The sequence below is a fragment of the Phyllobates terribilis genome, unplaced genomic scaffold (assembly GCF_046119375.1).
Source record: "Phyllobates terribilis strain yellow unplaced genomic scaffold, ASM4611937v1 Scaffold_2__4_contigs__length_985480577, whole genome shotgun sequence".
NCBI lineage: Eukaryota > Metazoa > Chordata > Amphibia > Anura > Dendrobatidae > Phyllobates > Phyllobates terribilis.
Genome location: NW_027362762.1, coordinates 739,800,444 through 739,814,135, shown reverse-complemented (window position 1 = coordinate 739,814,135; position 13,692 = coordinate 739,800,444). Strand labels below are relative to the sequence as shown.

The window sequence follows — 13,692 nt, the reverse complement described above, 5'->3', positions numbered from 1 at the left end:
CACTTTCATGGCCGTTGCGGCACAGCTTTAAAATGCCATTAACCTGCAGACTAACCTCATATTTGCAGATGAATAGCATTTGGGGTCATGACAGGTTCCCTTTAAACTCTCTAACAAAACCCTATAAAGTCAAAATCCCACACAATATTGTCAAAGGATTACAGCCAGTTTATATGGGTTATTCACGTTCGCTTACTCAGCTGCGTGTACAATGCTGCAGCGATGACAAAGGTGACCGTGGCAGTCAATTATCGGCTGCAGTGGTGAAGTCTACAAGATCAGGTCACAGTAGACACACTGACATAGGAACCATTAGTTTTAACAAATCAGTTTTCTTTAACATATCCTATTTAGTACATTATTGGCCAACCCTACAACATACTAAGAAAAATGGTTATCACAATCTACTTTGTCAAAAGGGGTTAAAGCCATAATACAGATTGATATTCATGACCTGGCCATAGAGAAGCTGGGTTTCCTTTGTAGATACTACAGCTTCCTATTGAAAGTGGTTAAAGGGCTGAACACCATTAGTGACCAACACTTGGTCAAAAGCAACTCAAGCAGCCAAAACCTAAAATACTGTATCTCACTTAGTTCAACACTTCATTTTTGAGGGTAAATTCCTTGGACAGTTAAAAAAAAAATAAACATTTTTGATCATATTAAATTATTAGACTTCAACTCCTTAATCAAGACATGAAAATAAAGATCTTTAATCTCAATGGCTGAGTAAAGTAAGTGTCCATGGGCAACTGTGAATGCCACCCTGTCTCCAGTCTAATATTTCGATTTCTTTGGCTTCCGCTTGGGTGGCTTACAGAAACAAAGCATGTCTCCTAATATTAGGCCGTGGTTGAGAAAGGATATTTTGGATGCCACCAGTCTAGGAGATGAACGCTGTGAACAGGATCCAAGACAATCTGCACCCCTAGCTCTCCACGAGGTTTCTTGCCATTTAACACTGGGCAGTCTTGGAAAAGCAGTCTCACACGGTGGTGCCTCATGTCAGTACTGACATTTATGGTCAACTGGAGACAAAAAAATATATATGTGTTATTATACCAACTGCAAGTTTAAAGAACATTTTCTCAACAGTTAAAGGGGGTGTAACAGTTATGTATATTAAAGGTGATGCATCACATACTGTGTAATACTTTAATGAATTAAGTTTCACTTTATGTAACTACAGTTTGACATTCAATACAAGAAAAAGGGCTATGCTCTATCAGATCCTATATTTTCCTCTTGCAAAGTGAGAGTTTAGAGATAAGTCAGATAAATACCGTTCCATTAATGTCTACTGGAATTTGTGGGCTGTCCATTAATAGACAAGTTCTTTAAGTATCCATGTTACACAGACCGCTTTTTGTATGCGTGTAGACATACATACACAATTGATAATCACCGCAGTGGCACGGTTCCAGTGATGTTGGTGCTGTTCCTGGTGGGTGACGTAACAATGTTGCATCGCATGACTAATGCAGCCTGTGAGCGGCTGCAGCCTTTACTACTTTGTCAGATTGAATATCTGCCCTCACAGAATATTGAGGAGCTGCAGATGATCAGCAGCAATTGATTGTCATGTCACCTGCTGGGAACAGCCGTACCGACATCGCTGGAACGTCACAACTGTAGAAAGGTAGTATATTTGGTTATTTTCTGTGGGGCCCTGAAACGGTCGAGGTGTCCAGCAGTGGACACCACTTAACGATTAAAGCAGTGGGGGTTATTGAGAAAAAAAAAATTATTAAAATGGCAACAAACATCATGGGATGCTTAATATTGAACCGGCCTTTGTACTTTCAACATAGGACGTTGGAAAGGAAATGGGCATACGATACTGAACAAGGGGAATCACTGTATTGGTTCGTATAGGAGGCTAAGAAACTCTATTCATTGTTAGTAGTAAAGTGGTTATCATGAGGGCAGGCGGAATAATCACATAAGTCACCATTACTTACATAAGTTAGTGTCATACCCATAACCACAGGGATGAAAATAAAATTTAACGTGGTAACTTTAAGAAGGCAACAGTCCTGGTCTGGGTTAAAATGGACTTCTTTGTACTCGGCGGGGGGCTGCAGTCCGTTAGGGCAGTGGTTCTTCAGCTTTAGGAGCTAAATAAATAAAATATATAAAAATGTATTAAAAACACATTGTACAAAAGTGTCAAGTATCAAAGGGGGAAGAAAAAGGATAAAATAAAGTATGTATAACAACTGCATTACACCTGTAGGGTAACCACCGGCAGTATGGGATACCACCCAAGTACCAGAAACTGTTCTATTGTGAAACGCTGCAGCAAGTCAGACGGCTCTCAATCCTATGCAACAATGTATAATAAGGGGCATATATAAAGGATGGACTGCTGCAGAGCTGTACACCAGTGTGAACTATGGGCAAAACAATGTAAGCACATGCCTGTATGAGAAGATTGCCATACTTAAAACAAAAAATAATAGAATATTCTACAACTGCCTTAAGAATGGCACCCATGAGCCATGTCTGCTATCGTGGCTTAGTGCTTGAAGACTTTCACCGCTTCCTGATGTGGTCAATTTCTTATTTCCACCTCGTCTTCCAAGAGCCACAACTCCCCCCATCACCACCCAGTCAAGATTCCTCCATTGTTTTTGGTCTTTACAACATTCATTCAGGGTTAAAAAGATCCAGCAACATAATTCTTCAGATCAGTATGATTACAGCAAAACCAAATAGTTATTTCAGTACTGCTATTATCATACGAGTGATATATCGTTCTGATTTATAAGATCTGTCTTTTACGCTCTTTTTTTTAATCTGGGGAAAAGGGAGGGAGTGTTGATGGTGGTGATTGGGGTCTTCAGCAAGCACATAACTGCCATGGCAGAGCATCAACACCCTGCAATCACTGCTGATGGAAGCAGGTGCCCACACAAGCTGTGCACGAGGGGCTCAGCTAAACCATACAGGTGCAGGGGGAACTGATGTCAAGAAGGGGTTAATGCAAGGGTTTGATGCAAATAAAGTCATTTCCCCATAAATGACACAAACTAAAATGGTATGTGCTCATAAAGCAAGACCCTGCATCTAAGGGCTCGCGTTCACACTGGCATATAACACATCAGGTGCTCTCCGATGTTTTATTGAATAGCACTCGGTCCAATGTTATACTATGGGGCAGTGCAGATCTGCAATTATTTTCTCCTCCCGATTCAGCATCCGATTGTCAGATCACGAGCACCCATACAAGTCTATAGGTGCGTGTGAAACATTGGACTGCACTCTGATGTCATCCGAATGCAGTCAGATGTATGCTCACAGAGCCAGTGGAAAGGATGGAGAAATTAAGTTCTCCGTCTTCTCTGCACCTGTGCTGCTCATGCAAGAGAATCAGATCACTCTCAGATGACACTCGGATCAAATGCTGAGAGTTTGAGCCAAGTGTCATTAGCATGATCGGCCCGATTCGCTTGCATGACAGAATATACGCTCTCATGTGACCCCGGCCTAATAGTAATATCATTTTAGAGAGAAGCAAATCTCCAGCAGTAAAGGTGTGTGGTGGGTCTGTCATCTTTCTCGCCTGTGCCCTGATGACTTATCCACAGGGAGGAGACATACGGGTGGACACCACTGGGGTTACGGGCTTACCGGCTTTTTAAATTTGAAGTTAAATTCCCACAATGGCTCCGCTCGGCTTCCCGGCTCCACCTTTCTACACCAGAAAAGTAAACACTATAAACCAAATAGAAACGCATTAGACAAAACAGAAATCTACACGGTCCAAAAATGTCAGAAGACGACCAAGAAGTTGTATATATGTGTTACACCAAGGCATCTGTGGCAGCTTTTATCCATTACCATCTCCCCTCCACGTGCCCCGAGTCTTACATTACAGAGAAAACCACACAACTTACTTTGGAATTTAACAGAGTGTTAGGTGTCGATTCCGGTAATGGGGGGTCTTTAGCCACTTGGGAACAAAACGGCTCGTACATGTGGAACAAGGAGCGGATGACGCACGCACGCAGAGAGCGCAGCCTGCACATCCACTCTGGCAGCAGACGGTCAGGAAGGTAGGCGCTCGCCTGGTAGTTTCTGTAGAACAAGTAACATCATTATTGATCATCATTATTTCTCCAGTGCCAAATATTCAATAGCAAATCAGACTTTATACACAGGAACTAAAAAACATGTTTTAGGAATGAGGGTCAGCCAGAGCAGGTGACGGCACGTTTCTAGGATATGCCACTACTAGATTATTATCAGCACAGTAGCCGGCAATGTACAGACAATGGGTCCACCTGAATCCTAATATTCATGTGCACCAATTCTTTCCTTGGTCCATACCCTAAATGCAGTACCCACATGTAGATGTGAATACAGAAACTGCTGTGAATAAACAAATGTCTTGTCACAAGGACAACACTGCTGCGGTTACATCCCAGAAAAGTCCATTAAAGGTTTATTCTGAAACTTGAAAGTTATTACCTATCCATAGCATGGACAATTTGTTGATCAATGGAGATCCCGAAAACTGGGCTCAAATGCATAGGTGATTTTAAAGTTCAATTCCCAATGTTGAAAATGAAGTCTGTCAGAACAGAATGACTGTTCATACCAAGTACAGGCGCTCAATGCGCCCTTGGCGTGGTCACACATTTAACCCCTTCACGACCTTCGATGCATAGGTATGTCCCTGCCTCTGATGCGAGCTCTGACGCGGAGCCTGCATCTTTCCCAGCACGACAGCTAATCTGATCACCTGTCATGTGCCTTCAACAGCCGCAAGTGGATCTAAGATCAATCACTGACATTTAACACGTTGGCTGGAAAACGCGTCACAAGTCCAGCCTATCGGCGCCCATGTCACATGATCGTGGGGTGCCGATGGGTTGTCATGACAGTCAGAGGTCTTCAGAAGACCCCCATGCCTGTCATTGTGAATCTCCTGTGAACCCCGGCTTGTGGCCAGCATTCATAGGAAATAGTGATTTTTGTAGCACAGGCAATCACATGATCGCAGCTTCAAGTCTCTTAAGAGAACTAATGAAGCCAGTAAATTGTTATTGTTTTTTTTTTGTTTTTTTTTAACATTAAACAAATCAAAAACACAAAAATTCAAATCACCCCCTTTTGCACCATTGAAAATAAGACAATTAAAAAAAATAAACACATTTGGCATCGCTGTGTTAAGAAACGGCCTATCAAAATATAGAGTAAATTAATCGCAAACTGCGTAACGAGAAAAAAACAAAAAAAAACACGAAACGTCCAAATTATTTTTTGGCCACCACAAAATTGCAATAAAACGCAATAACGGGCGATCAAAACATTGTATCTACCCCAAGATGGTATAAAAAGGTCAGCTAAAAATAAGCCCTCACCCAGCCCCAGATCACAAAAAAATGGAGAGGCTATGGGTCTCGGAAAATGGCGACAAAAGCACATTTTTTCATACAAATTTCAGATTTTTTTTCAGCACTTATATAAAAAAGAACCTATACATGTTTGGCACCTGCGTACTCTTAATGACCTGGAGAATCATAGTGACAGGTCTGCTTTAGAGTGTAGTGAACATGGTAAATAAAAAAAAAAAAAAAACTCAAAACAATTGTGGAATTGCTCTTTTGTTGCAATTTCACTGCATTTGGAATTTTTCCCCTGTTTTCCAGTAAACGTTATGGTAAAATCAGTGGTGTCATTCAAAAGTACAACTCATTTTGCAAAAAACAAAGCTCTCGTACGGCTGAATTGCTAAAAAACAAAAACAAACTTATGGTTTTGGGAACAAGGAGGAAAAAGCGAAGGCAAAAAATGGAAAATTGCAAGTTTGTGAAGTGGTGCACCTTCCCACCTCCTTGATTAATCTGTTGCCACCCTTTTCTGACTCTATAAAGCCAGTGAACACCATTTGGCCACGCCATGATGCACCTGTACCGAGTCTGAACAGTCATTCTGTGATAGCAGAGTCCCTTTCAAGTGATTATACAGGTTCCCATAAAGCAGCCGTGCTGCGGATTACTACTATGTGAGGTTATGAGTAAAGTTATTAATATTCTACCCTGCTTATCACACCTTTTGTACAATCTCATCCAAAAGACAGCAGTGCAAGTAACGGTCCAAGCTTTCTTACAAATAAGAGCAAACGTCATAACATCTTCAGGTCGGATGTAGGAGGCGAGGACAAGCCAGATGTCAATGGGATAGTCCCCTCCTGTGCTGTCTTCCATGAAGCTCTCTGGAAGGGGGAAGAAAATCTCAGTAATACAATTACAATATTCAGAAAGAATATAGCATATACTAATCTAGGCAAGAAGGGAGCAGGCGGCATAGCGGTAGTCTAATCTAGGCAAGAAGGGAGCAGGCGGCATAGCGGTAGTCTAATCTAGGCAAGAAGGGAGCAGGCGGCATAGCGGTAGTCTAATCTAGGCAAGAAGGGAGCAGGCGGCATAGCGGTAGTCAAATCTAGGCAAGAAGGGAGCAGGCGGCATAGCGGTAGTCAAATCTAGGCAAGAAGGGAGCAGGCGGCATAGCGGTAGTCAAATCTAGGCAAGAAGGGAGCAGGCGGCATAGCGGTAGTCAAATCTAGGCAAGAAGGGAGCAGGCGGCATAGCGGTAGTCAAATCTAGGCAAGAAGGGAGCAGGCGGCATAGCGGTAGTCAAATCTAGGCAAGAAGGGAGCAGGCGGCATAGCGGTAGTCTAATCTAGGCAAGAAGGGAGCAGGCGGCATAGCGGCTTCACTGAAATGCCCTAGAAAAAAAAAAGTGCACAAAGTCTTGTTATTTCTTTGTACGGAAAAAGGATTTTTTTTTTTTAAAGAAGTTACTGAACCCGGTAAATTCTAACAAATTACAATTCAATTTGCATGAACCTCCAAAAATGCCCACTGGAATTTTACACAATGCAGAAGATTGCATGACACATGACTGGAGGAGACTGAGCGAGTCTTCCCATAATGCCTTGCAGCCATCACATGGCATGGCACAGCTAATCGAGGGGATTATCAAAGCCCACATAAAGGCCGAGGTGGAGTGTGCAGGAGCCTTTTTGGTGTGAATGTGGACAGTGAAAGGACGTCATAGCTTAGCCATAAAGATAGGGAGAGAAAGCCATGAAACACTTAAACTGTACAGATAGTGTGTGACAGCAGAGCAGTGAAGATCGGTAACCATCCTTTTACCAATAAGCACATATGTTGAGGTCACCTTGACATTTCTAAGGCTGTATCTGCGTTAAAAGGGGTTGGATACAGTCCTAGGAGACATGAGAGTGTTATACACATCTTTTCAGGGGAATGACTTTCAAATGATTCGGTCACCCTTTATGCTCCTACATCAGAAATGTATAAATCCTTTTTGTAATCCCATGCAAGCTCAAGGGAGGTGAATTTAAATAAGTGATTAGTGCTATATTTGCACTAAAATATTGACTTCTCTTGGACCTTTAGAAAAGCAGGAAGAAAAGTGGCCACGTTTACTGTGTGTATGTGGGGGGATGGGTTATTATAAGACTAACATTTATTATTAAAAGGGAGTTGTCTAGTTAAAACAAGTTATCACTTAGCAGCATGATATGTGATACTTGCTGGGACGCATGCTGTTCAGCAGAACAGAGAAATTTTAACCCCTGTAAGAATGGAGCAGTCGTGCGCATGCTCGACCGCTAATCCATTCATTCCCTATGGGACTGTTGAACCTTGTCTTGGCATATTCCAGCAGCCCCATATAGAATGAATGGAGGAGCGATCGGGCACCCCACCTGCAATGAGAATTAAAATTCCCCTGTCTGACAATCAGTGTGGGTCCCAGCCACCCATCAGTAAGGGTGCTTTCACATTGCGTTTTTGGCACCTGTACAGTGGCCCCACAAAACAGGATTGGGGCGTTTGCACCGACGGGGCCATGGATTATAAACGGTGGCGGGATAGAGCACACGTGCTCTGTTGTGCATCATTTTTGGGCGTGCACACCTACTGGAGGCGGACACTCAGACTGGGTGCCGTGTGCTTCCAAGTTATAAACGAACTTGAGGATAGGTGATAAAATTAATTTTAACCACACAAGCCCTTTATGAAAGAAACTGGCAGGAAATCTAGTGAACGTCTCCTGAGCCTGCACCTTTACAGCGCTGTAAATGATGAATGGCAGGAAGGTGATACCTACAAATAAATATTACATTATGCTGTTGGATAGCAAAACAATTAATTGTAAAATCTTTTGAAAAATGCTTCCATGTCTAAACATTGCTGCTCCATAGTTATAGCGCCCTCTGGTGTTCCACTGATTTCCTCTCATTCCCAGATTAGAAAAAACAACATATTGCTAAATGCTAGGAGATCCCATTTTTTTTAGGATTGGGAATTGCACCCTCTAAAAACAAATCAATCCACAGAATTAAAAAAAGCTGATGTTTGAAGGGGGTTTTCCCCAAGAATACTTTTTTTGTGTGATATATTATATTAAATCTTAAAGAAAATGTCTGATAAATTCTTAAATAACTTTATGTAGCAAATCATGGGTGGAGGACATTTTAATTCCAAAGCAATCAACGCCAGACAAAATGAGTGTGATTTGCTAATTAAAAGTTATTTAGGAATTTATTTACAAACGGCATTTTACTGTTTTTTCCCTAATGCCTACAGAAGCCTTTTAATCCAGCATTAGATTCCCTTGAGTTGTGCAGGGAGCTGCAGGCTAAATACGGGAGTACTGCAATTCTCTGCGCACAAGGTGGCCGAGGTGCTGCTGTGCAATGGGGATGCAAATCTAATTTGGGCGAAGAGACACCTTCATTCTCTTCCAAGATCAATGGATCCCAGATGATAAAATGATGGCACATACTAGCAATCTGCTATTAGTTCCTCAAATGGGAAGACCCCTTTAATGTGTCCAGTGCTAAAGGTCACACATGCTCAGTCCTTCCCTATGGATCCAAACACTCAGGCAGTGCAGCGATTTCTGCCTCTGTGCCAGTAGGAATTGGCAGACTGACAGGAGCGTCTCCTCTCCGGCGCTGTACACATTAGGTGGAGGTTCCTTGGGTGAATCAAAACATTAGGGGCTCCATAAGCTGGAACAACCACATCAAGACACAGGATAATTATTTTTTTTTTTAATTATTCCATTTGAAAACCTGTTTATGTTTTCCTTAACCTAATAGAGCAGATCATTATTAAACTGGAGGAGAAGAAAAAGCCCCTCAGTTCTACTAACAAAACGCAACTTTCTGGAAGTGTAGGATTCTTCTATATAATCTAGAGGAATTTTCGCCATTATAAAAATACCAGGGAGCATACACCCAAAACAAGTAAAAATTTTACCTCCAGACATTGACTCATTCCTTACCTCTGTGCTTCTTACTCTTCTTTTTCCTGCAAGAACTTCCATTGTCATTTTCAATGTCCTCAAGTTCATCACTGCTCCCAAAATGTCCATTCTCAGACAATACAGACAGACCGTCCTCACTGGGCACCCGAGAGGCCTCCAAACCACAAAGTGCCTTCACTAAAACAAGTGAAAAAAAAAAGTAAAACATTTCCATAAACCGTTTTACTATCAGCCATGTGGGTGTTATTATTTTGTTTGCTGGGATAAACACAAGATTAGTGGCTGCCGAGAACCAAGTGCAGCACAGAAGCTGGAAAGTGTCGCTGAGTTTCACGCCTCTCCCTTGCCGTCAGAACTCACCTTCTTTCTGAACAGCATTTGCCACCGCCTTTTTCACGCGCCCAGACTTCACAACAGCTGGATCCGAGTTGGCAAAATCTGCCACCGTAACTGGAAAAGATTTAAAAAGGAAAAAAAATAATCCATTAATAAAGTCAGATGGCAAATTTATGCTCAGTTATGGTTTTGTAGGGATTCTCAGCGCGGATCCAGCATAGAAAACCCCACCAGCGCAATATTAGACAACAGGAATGTCATGACAAGTCCGGTCCATAGACGTCAGTCAGCGTGGCAAGCTGTCTCTTCAGCATCTTCACCTCTGGGACTGATAGACCCAACTAACATATAGCACATGCATGCATTAAAGAGAATACATGCCCCTTTAAAAGTAATGATGCTCCCCTAGAATAGAAATGCTCCCTTTATGCCAGCCCTCACAAAAAATAAAGTCTATACTCACCTAATCCAAGTGACTTCTCCCCTGCACACAGAGTGGGGGCAGCACAGAGGCGTTATCACACCTCAATGATGCCGACATCCTGTAGGACGTACAGAACCCCTCTACCACAGGATGCAACTGGCACAGATCCAAAGGTGGAGCTCGCCGGAAACCCGGGGCACCCACCGGGTGATACACCACTGCCTGCACCCTTCTTTACAGAAGCACATGACTATATCTACCAATCAGATGAGAGCTGTAATTTTCCAGGGCTGTGATAGGTGGAATCTGATTGTTGCTATGTGTAACCGCTGCACTATTTCCCACATTTCATCTATGGCCGGCCTGGAACATCGTTCTGGTCAGTAACAGGTACAAGCCCTCAGCTGGCATCACCTGGCCCTGTCACACAGAGGGCAGCAAGCTGGCATGTGTGACGAGACCCTGGAGAGACAAGCGGGGTTCACATATTCACAGCCATAACCCATCACCATACATGTGTATATGGATGTAGAAAAGTATGTATACTATATACACACACCACTGCTGACAGTGACAGTAGCACACCGACTCCTCATCCCCATGGGGGTATATATGGCAATACAGACCAATGCGGCAAATGAGTCACACATGTGCGCCCCTCTACATGGATGTAAATATATGCTTATGCCATGCTTATGGCAGTGACACCTGCACACGGGTATGTATGTATATAAACACACACAGCACTGCTACAGTCACACACGTCCTCCCCTCCCCCATGGATGTACATAGATGTACACCGCACTGCTGACAGCCGCTCCCCCCCCCCCCCATAGATCAATATGTACAGGTGCATCTCACTAAATTAGAATATCAAAAAGTTAATTTCAGTTCTTCAATACAAAAAGTGAAACTCATTATATATAGTCATTACAGACAGAGGGATCTATTTCAAATGTTTATTTCTGTTAATGTTGATGATTATGGCTTACAGCCAATGAAAACACAAGTCAAGTCATTATCTCAGTAAATTAGAATAATTAACAAAAAAAAAAAAACACCTGCAAAGGCTTTCTAAGCATTTAAAAAAAAAAGGTCCCTTTGTTTCAGTAGACTCCACAATCATGAGGGAAGACTGCTGACTTGGACAGATGTCCAGAAGGCAGTCATTGACACACTCCACAAGGTCCCAAAGTCTGGAGAAGAGTGGACAGGCTCACAATCCAAGCTGCTTGAGGTCTAGTGTGAAGTTTCCACAATCAGTGATGGTTTGGGGAGCCATGTCATCTGCTGGTGTAGGTCCACTGTGTTTTATCAAGACTAAAGTCAGCGCAGCCATCTACCAGGAAATTTTAGAGCACTTCATGCGTCCCTCTGCCGACAAGCTTTTTGGAGATGGAAATGTCATTCTCCAGCAGGACTTGGCACCTGTCCACACTGCCAAAAGTACCAATACCTGGTTTAATAACAACAGTATCACTGTGCTTGATCGGGCAGCAAACTCGCCTGACCTTAACTCCATAGAGAATCTATAGGGTATTGTCAAGAGGAATATGAGACACCAGACCCAACAATGCAGACGAGCTGAAGGCTGCTATCAAAGCAACCTGGGCTTCCATAACACCTCAGCAGTGCCACAGGCTGATCGCCTCCATGCCACGCCACATTGATGCAGTAATTGATGCAAAAGGAGCCCCGACCAAGTATTGAGTGCATTTACTGAACATAAATGTTAGCCTACTGAAATGTCCGTTTTAAAATCATTTTTCAAGCTGGTTATAAAGTATTCTAATTTACTGAGATAATGACTTTGTGTTTTCATTGGCTGTAAGCCATAATCATCAACATTAACAGAAATAAACACTTGAAATAGATCACTCTATTTGTAATGACTCTATATAATATATGAGTTTCACTTTTTGTATTGAAGAACTGAAAAAAATTAACTTTTGATGATATTCTAATTTAGTGAGATGCACCTGTATATACATGACTGCTGACAGCTGCACATGTGCTCCTCTCCCCATGGAGATAGATAGACACACATGTATACACACACACACACATATATGTACATACATACACAGCGCACTGCTGACAGCCGCACACGTGCTCCCCTCCCCCATGGATGGATGGATGGACAGTACCAGACCAAAAGTTTGGACACACCTCATTTAAAGATTTTTTTTTGTATTTTCATGACACTTTCAAAGTTTGCCCAATTTTTCACACTGACTGACCTTCATTCTTAAAGTAATGATTGCCACTCGTTTTTCTTTACTTAGAATTTGTATATGGCAAGAAAAAAAGCAGCTAACAGTCTATTGAGTAGGACTATCAGCTGTGTATCCACCAGACTTCTGCACAACACAACTGATGGTCCCAACCCCATTTATAAGGCAAGAAATCCCACTTATTAAACCTGACAGGGCACACCTGTGAAGTGAAAACCATTTCCGGTGACTACCTCTTGAAGCTCATCAAGAGAATGCCAAGAGTGTGCAAAGCAGTCATCAAAGCAAAAAGTGGCTACTTTGAAGAAAATGGAATATAAGACATATTTTCAGTTGTTTCACACTTTTTTGTTAAGTATATAATTTCACATGTGTTAAATCATAGTTTTGATGCCTTCAGTGTGAATGTACAATTTTCATAGTCATGAAAATACAGAAAAATCTTAAAATGAGAAAGTGTGTCCAAACTTTTGGTCTGAGAAATATAAATAGATAGAGATATATATATATATATATATATATATATATATATATATATATATATATATATATATATATATATATATATATATATATATATATATATATATATATATATATATATATATATATATATATATATAATCACGGGGAACATTTCACGGTAGAGGTAAAAATGCAATAAATGAAATTTCAAAAAATTTTTGAAGCAAACATAACACAATCTGTAAAAAGCTGAACTTGAAAAGAGGATGGCTTCTATAAATTGATTATGATCCTAAAACACATGTCAAAATCCACAATAAACTACCTCAAAAGGTGCAAGCTGAAGGTCTTACAATGGTCCTCACAGTCCCCTGATCTGAACATGATTGAAAATCTATGGCTAGACCTCAAAAGAGCAGTTCATGCAAGACGAGCCAGGAATCTCACAGAACTGGAGGAATCCTCCAAGGAAGAATGGATGAAAATTCCTCAAACAGAATTGAAAGGCTCTTGTCTGGCTACAAAAAGTGTTTACAAGTTGTGATACTTTCAAAAGGGGGAGCTACTAGGTACTAACCATGAAAGAGAGAGAGAGAGAAAAAGAAAAAAGAGAGAGAGAGAGAAAAAGAAAAAGAGAGAGAGAGAGAGAAAAAGAAAAAGAGAGAGAGAGAGAGAAAGAAAAAGAGAGAGAGAGAGAAAAAAGAAAAAGAGAGAGAAAGAGAGAGAAAGAGAGAGAAAGAAAGAGAGAGAGAGAAAGAGAGAGAGAGAAAGAGAGAGAGAGAAAGAGAGAGAGAGAAAGAGAGAGAGAAAGAGAGAGAGAGAGAAAGAGAGAGAGAGAAAGAGAGAGAGAGAAAGAGAGAGAGAGAAAGAGAGAGAGAGAAAGAGAGAGAGAGAGAAAGAGAGGAGAGAGAGAGAAAG

The 13,692-nt window shown here is 41.6% G+C and overlaps 1 protein-coding gene across 1 annotated transcript in view; it reads right to left on the bottom strand.

Moving 5' to 3' along the window:
• Positions 1 to 692: 692 nt before the first annotated feature.
• The window catches only part of TMEM183A (transmembrane protein 183A), a 13,938-nt gene continuing 938 nt past the window's right edge, over positions 693 to 13,692 (bottom strand). Inside the window, exons 2-8 of the mRNA XM_073667216.1 lie at positions 9,676 to 9,765; positions 9,334 to 9,492; positions 6,064 to 6,226; positions 3,903 to 4,083; positions 3,637 to 3,720; positions 1,965 to 2,120; positions 693 to 1,031 (exon numbers count right to left, since the gene is read on the bottom strand). Of these exons, the coding sequence (XP_073523317.1) occupies positions 846 to 1,031; positions 1,965 to 2,120; positions 3,637 to 3,720; positions 3,903 to 4,083; positions 6,064 to 6,226; positions 9,334 to 9,492; positions 9,676 to 9,765 (1,019 nt within the window). The 3' untranslated portion in view covers positions 693 to 845. The remainder of the gene's footprint in view (positions 1,032 to 1,964; positions 2,121 to 3,636; positions 3,721 to 3,902; positions 4,084 to 6,063; positions 6,227 to 9,333; positions 9,493 to 9,675; positions 9,766 to 13,692) is intronic.